Here is a 6835-nt window from a genome sequence, read left to right as displayed (position 1 = left end):
CAGTCTTGCTTGAGGCTTAGGGAGGGACTGCTTAAGTACCGACCTGTAGTAGTCTATGTGGGCTTGGACGCGCCCATGGTGGTGCATCTCGGTGACGTACTTCCTACAAGCTGCGGCAGCCGCCCGATCCGCCTGGGCCTCAAGCCCTTCTTCGGCCTTGAAAAATTTCTGCATACAAAACCGATGTATCCATTCATTATTTCAATAAAACATTTAACCAATGAATGAGATGTATTAAGCAATGTTGTGCAAGAGAAACTTACCCAAAACTCCGCCAATACCCGCTCTTGCTTGTTGCGGTAAGTGTCATCCGTGACCGGCGCGTACCTGTCCCAGTTGGAGGCCGGCTCCCGCACCACCGGCTCTTCGGACAGTTGCACAATGCCGGGGTACCATTTCCTGCACAAAACACCAAGGATGCTCGCAGGGGTGCGTGCTGGAGTACGTGACAAAACCAACCAGGACCTGCACAAGTGATTAAAAAAATTTATCAGTTTCTCTTATGATTTCCAACATATCTTATGAAGTAGTTATGATAACATCTATAGTTACTTACCTCTTTGCCATAGGCCGAATCACTGGGCGGTTGTGAGGAAGCGGAACCGGAGGGAGGCTCGCGGGACCTCGCTCGTAGGGAGTCCGGGTAGCGGTACCCCCTCCGTCGCCCTCAAGCCCCTCGCCTCCCTCACCCTCGAGCGCCTCGCCTCCCTCGCCTATCTGCTGACCCCTCTCGTCCTCCGACGAGGATGTGGCCGTGGCCGTCACATGCTCCTCCTCCAGCACCTCATCACGTGGCGAGGGAGGAGACCGCTGCCTCCTGCGGCTGCTACCCCTGGTCGTCCTCTCGTCACCTCCTACGGACGCTGCCCCGGACGATGACCCCTCACCACGAAGGAGAGGGCGGTCTCTCCCGTAAACCGAGGGCGTGTCACGGCGTGGATGTCTGCTCACCATCTTTGTTCAATCACCTGCAATCACAAAGAATGAACAAGACTAATTAGTACATATATTAGAAATAGATTCAAAATATATAAACAAAACACAAATTAAAAAAACATAGTATTACATGTACTAGGAATAATCTTCATGATTGGGATCATAGGTCTCATCATCACTGTCAAAATTATCCAAATGGGCAACACTATCCGAAGGTTCTATGTTGTCATCGTAGTCATTGCCTAGAAGTAATCGCTCAAGCATTGCTATGTCCTTGGCATTTACCACCACATCTCCATCGACCTCGCCATCAACCATTTCGTTGTCTACTTCCATTTCGATTGCTTCGGGTAAGACTATCTCAAACGTGCCTGGTAGCCCATCTTCTTGATAGAACTGTCCATCATATGTGTTTGCGTTGAAGTTGTAATCATCATCGTTTGGGGCAAGTAGTTTACCGTGTGGAGATACCTGGTGCACAATAGCCCAACCCTTAAGATCCTCTTTGTCTTGGTTGGCATATGGAGTATAATACACCTGCACGCCCTGTTGAGCCACAATGTAGACATCTTTTCCAGGATAGATGGAATCTTCTCGAATCTCGACTAGCCCAAGATGAGGGGTTCATCTCGTTGATCGAGGATTAAACCAGTGGCATTTGAACATGATAGGTTTAAGAGGTTTGTCTCCATGAAATGAGAGTTCATAGATTTCCTCAACTCTACCATGATAGTCGAGGCCATCAGTGCCGGGCATACAAACTCCGCTATTTGTGGTTTTTCGTTTGGGCCAAATCTGCTCGTAACTTGTTGTGTGGAAGCGATATCCGTTCACGTCATAGCCGGTAAATGATTTCACCCTAATGTCACAGCCGTTTGCAACCTGTTTCAACTCGTCACTCATGGACGAACCGGTCTGGGCCTGTAAGGTGAAGCATGATAGATCGTTATATTAATCAAATGTACGATCACCTTGGACGATCGAACGTACGAGCTAAATTGGACATTACCTTTTGTTTGAACCAAGAAATAAAATCAGGCCTCCCCGCTCCCGCACCCCACGAAACAAGGGTGTCTTGTTCATGCGAGGTAGGATCCCTTGATTGATGCTAGAATTCACGAACAAATTCCCTGTCCGAACAAGAATCATTGGGGTTGGATGCAGAATAGTGACGGCGTATTGAAACAAGTTCGTTGAGAACTTACTTGATGAACGGCTGCACCTCGGTAAGGTTATTCAACGCATATAGCATGATACTGCGCCACTCTTCATTTCCCAATAGCTTCGGGGTTGATCCACTTGCGCCGCCGAGTTGGCCTTGGAAAAGACTGAGGGTCGATTCATTTTCGCCAGCATTGTAACAAGGGAGTGGATTATGATTGCTAGGAAGGTTCGGCTTGTAGTATTGCGTTGTGAAGTTTGCCACCTCCTCCCAAAGGCATGCCTCTGCAATGGAAGCCTCAATTCTGGCTTTATTTGTATATTTTTTGCGAATAGTCTTTAGACATCTTTCGATTGGATAGCACCAACGGGCCTGCACGGCTCCCCCCAAACGTGCCTCGGACGGGAGATGCATAATCAGATGCTGCATTGGCAAGAAGAAGCCGGGTAGAAAGATCTTCTCCAGCTTACAGAGCAACACAGGTGCCGCTTTTTCCAAGTCCTGAGCGACGGTCCGAGATATCTCCTTGGCACAAAGCTGGCGAAAGAAAAAGCTCAATTGTACCAGCACTAGCCAAACATGCTCAGGGACATAGCCTCGGACTATCGCCGGAAGAAGCCGCTCAATCCATATGTGGTAGTCATGACTCTTCATCCCGTTGACTCGCAGAGTGCCTAAGTTCACTCCCCTGCTAAGATTCGCTGCATATCCATCTGGGAACATTAACGTCTAGATCCATTTTAGTACTTCCCTCCTTTGATCGATTTGCAAGACGAAATTGACCTTAGGCCTTTTTCATTTCTTGTTTCGGCCACTAGGAGGCTGCATCGCTTGATTCGGTCTATCGCACAACATCGCTAGGTCCACTCTAGCCTTAACGTTGTCTTTAGACTTGTCAGTGTCCATGAGAGTTCCCCAAAGTGCCTCGGCGATATTCTTTTCAGTGTGCATTACATCAATATTATGTGGCAGAAGAAGGTCATCGAAATAGGGGAGCCTCGTCAAGCCGGACTTATGAGTCCACATATGTTCCTCACCATATCTCACAAAACCACCTTCTTCATTGGGCACGAGAGCATCTATCTAAGCACAAACCTCGGCACCAGTCCTCAAGTGCGGTTTAGGGTCTGTCACTTTGAAACCTTTCGTAAAGCTCTTGATGTCTTCTCTAAATTCATGGTCTAGAGGGAGGAACTGACGATGCTGGTCGAACGACGAATACTTGCCACCCTTCGTCAACAAATGAACCTCACAGCTTCCTTGCGTATTGGGCATGGGAACTTCCCGTGAACACACCAGGCGGCAAATAACCCATACGCAAGGAAGTCATGCAGGGAGTAGTGGTACCAAACATGCATTTTGAAGCTTGTCTTTGTAGCTCGGTCGTATGCCCATACCCCCTTCTCACAAGCGTGGATCAATTCATCAATCACAGGCTCCATGAACACACCCATATTACTCCCCGGGTGTCCAGGAATTATCAACGATAAGAATACGTTATGCCGTTGAAAGAAGATGCCGGGAGGGAGATTGAGGGGGATAACAAAAACAGGCCAGCATGTGTATGGGGTAGCCATCATTCCATAAGGATTGAACCCATCTGTTGCCAGCGCGACACGTACATTACGGGCCTCAGCTGCTTTGTCACGATGTTTGTCATTGAAGTACGTCCATGCTTCAGCATCAGACGGATGTACCATCTTCCTAGGATTGTACCGTTTGCCATCTTTGTGCCATGTCATCTGTTTCGTGGATTCCTCGATTATGAATAGCCGTTGGATCCTCGGTAGAAAAGGAAGGTGTCGTAGCACTCTCGCGGGAATCGGAAGCTGCTTTTTCTGACCATCGCCAGAGTCTACCTCCAGGTACCTGGAGGATTTACACTTCGGACAATAATTTGTGTCCTTGTGTTCTTTTCTAAATAGGACGCACCCCTTCGAACAAACATGTATCTTGTCATACGGCATCTTAAGCATACGAAGGAGTTTCTCTGCCTCGTACAAGTTCATCGACAAAGTGTGCTTCTCCGGTAGCATGGTGCCAAACACGGCCAACATCTTATCGAAGCCTTCTCGACTCAGGTTTAACTCGGCCTTCAACCCCATTACGCGTCCAACCGCATCCAGCTGAGAAATCGTTGTACGCTCGTGAAGGGGTTTCTGTGCCGAGTGCAACATTTTGTAGAAGTCCTTTGCGGATTCCTCCATCTCCTCCTTCTCACGTCGTTCAGCGAAGTGAGCTTGGTGGGCATCATCTAGCAGTCTGCTACCCCGGCATCATCATCAAAAGCCTCGAGGCGTGCTCTCACCACCTCCGCTCTTATACGATCTGCTTCACCATGGTAGATCCACTACTGATAGCTAGGCGTATAACCATTGAACACAAGATGTCTACCCATGGTCTTCTCGTCTACCTTTCTCCTGTTGTCACATTTGCTGCAGGGACACCAAACTAGAGAATGTCCTCCTGCTCCTAGGCCAAATGCATGTTTCAAGAAACGATCTGTCCCCTTCACCCATTCATAGTTGTAGTCACTGCCGCTTCTCCAGCCCGTGTATATCCACTGACGGTCCTCCATCCTTTAACATTTACATCACAGAGTATTGTGATCATCAATTGCATCTACGCGGTGTTCCTAATGTCTAATAGGTGAGGATAGGTCCTAATCCCACCCGCGGATGCGTAGATGAGGTCAGTTTCCAGGCTCCGCTCCTCTCCGAGATAGAATTTCGGCAGCACCTCCCCGCTGCTCTCCTGATACACGTCCTGCCAGGGAGAGTGTGTATCCGGAGAACAACAGGGAAGATCTGCCGAAACTCGGTCTCAGACCGGAGCAGACCATGGAAACTAACCCATCTATGCATCCGCAGGCTGTTCAAAAAACGTGGACAATCCGAAATAGATACGGTCGTAGATATGCCGCATACCTACGACCGTATCTCTTTCGGACGGGAGACGCTTAACTGGGTTACGCAATCTAAGACAATGATACGGGAGAAGGGCTTATTTATGCCTAGGGTGGCGGTGGAGTCAGGCTAGCGGGGCAGTGGCGAGTCGGGGCAGTGATGAGGCGATGCTGTGCAGGCAGACCCGCAACGCCGACGAAGAGGATCAGGGTCGCCGAGTCCCCTCTGACGTGCTCTTCTCTGCAAAAGAAGAAACACAATACTATAAGTTAAAAATTTCGGCAGAACCTCCCCTGTACGGGGAGGTTTCCAAAACCTACAAGAAAAAACCGACACGATGGCCGACAACCACATATTAAGGGAGCAAATACGGCACGATGGCCGATAGCCAGATATATATTAATCCACCACCACCTCCACCACCACGACCACACCACCACCACCACGACCACGACCACACCACGACATCCACCACAACGACCATGACCACACCACCATATCCACCACAACGACCACACCACCACATCCACCACAATGACCATACCACAACCACCTCAACGAACACACTACCCTCCTTCTCCACCTCCACCTACACCTCCACCATTGCACGCCACCACCACCTCGACCTCCACCTAGACCTCCTCCTTCACCAGCATTGTAAACCATGATGCGAGGGAAGGGCATACCTGGACATCGGAGGGACGTCGGAGGCCACGGATGGGGTGAGGGTCGCGGATGGGGCGGCGTCAAGGGGCTAGGGCGGGGCACCTTGGAACGGGGGTGGGCACGGTGGACAGCGTGGACAGGGTTGGCGGGTGGCGCGGGGTCCTCCTCCTTCTCCGGTGGCCGACGGATGGCGCGGAGGTTCTCCTCCTCCTCGGGGCTGGCCGACCGGCGGGCGTGGGCGGGCGGCGCGGCCGGGGCGGGGCACCTCCGGCGGGTTGAGGCGAGCGGCGGGGTGGGGCTCCTCCGGTGGCCTGCTCCTCCTCCCTCCTCCTCTGACGGCCGGGGGCCGGGGGTGCGGGCCGGCGCGGGGCGCGCGGGGCTGCGCGGTGGTGGGCGCGGGGCAGCCGGGCGCGCTGCGGCGGGCCGGGAGCGCGGCGGGCGCGCGGGGTGGCGGTGGTGGCCGGGCACGGGCCGGCGCGGGGCGGCGCGGTGGTGGGCGGCGGGGGCGCGGGGCAGCCAGGCGCGCTGCGGCGGGCCGGGAGGGCGGCGGGGCGCGGGGCAGCGGCGGGGCAAAGCAGCGGCGGCGTCAACCGTTCTGTGGGCGGGGTGGGCTCTGGCCGATTTTACGGTTGGGCCCTTTGCCGAGGGCCATTGGCCAGGCCCTCGGCAAAGACCCCCCTTTGCCGAGGGCCAGGCTAGACCCTCGGCAAAGATTTTTCTGTGGGCGGGCAATTTGGGCGGCTGGCCGATTTAGGGTTGGCCCTTTGCCGAGGGCCCAGATCCAGGGCCCTCGGCAAAGATTTTTTTTTTATTTTTTAAATATTCTTTGCCGAGGGCCATTGGCCAGGCCCTTGGCAAAGACCCCCTTTGCCGAGGGCCAGGCTAGACCCTCGGCAAAGAGTTTTTTTTTTGGTTTTTTGAACCCAATTTTTTTGTGGTGCTATAATACATTATTTAAATCTCAATTTTAAAATTTGGGCCAAATTTGACTTTTTTTGATATATTTCCCTAATTTATTTCTTTTCGGTGATTTTTTTTTAATATTTCAAATTTGAACTGCAAGTGGATGGAATAATGCAATTTAGTGATTCGAAAAATGTTATTCATGATATTTGGTGTATGTTGAGTCCCTATCCACGAACTCGCATCAAATTTCGGGCATCTT

General features: G+C 51.7%; 1 protein-coding gene across 1 annotated transcript; it reads left to right on the top strand.

The window, feature by feature from the left end:
* Positions 1-5857: 5857 nt before the first annotated feature.
* Positions 5858-6298, top strand: LOC136533372 (glycine-rich cell wall structural protein 1.0-like; the record flags this gene model as incomplete). Its single annotated transcript, XM_066525929.1, has 1 exon — positions 5858-6298. A coding segment is annotated over exon 1 (441 nt), but the record flags the coding sequence as incomplete, so codon positions are not given.
* Between the last annotated feature and the right edge of the window lie 537 nt (positions 6299-6835).

This window comes from Miscanthus floridulus, unplaced genomic scaffold (genome assembly GCF_019320115.1).
Source record: "Miscanthus floridulus cultivar M001 unplaced genomic scaffold, ASM1932011v1 fs_871_2_3, whole genome shotgun sequence".
NCBI classification, from domain to species: Eukaryota; Viridiplantae; Streptophyta; class Magnoliopsida; order Poales; family Poaceae; genus Miscanthus; species Miscanthus floridulus.
Note: the sequence above shows the minus strand (reverse complement) of the source record. Positions and strands in the feature narration are given on the sequence as shown.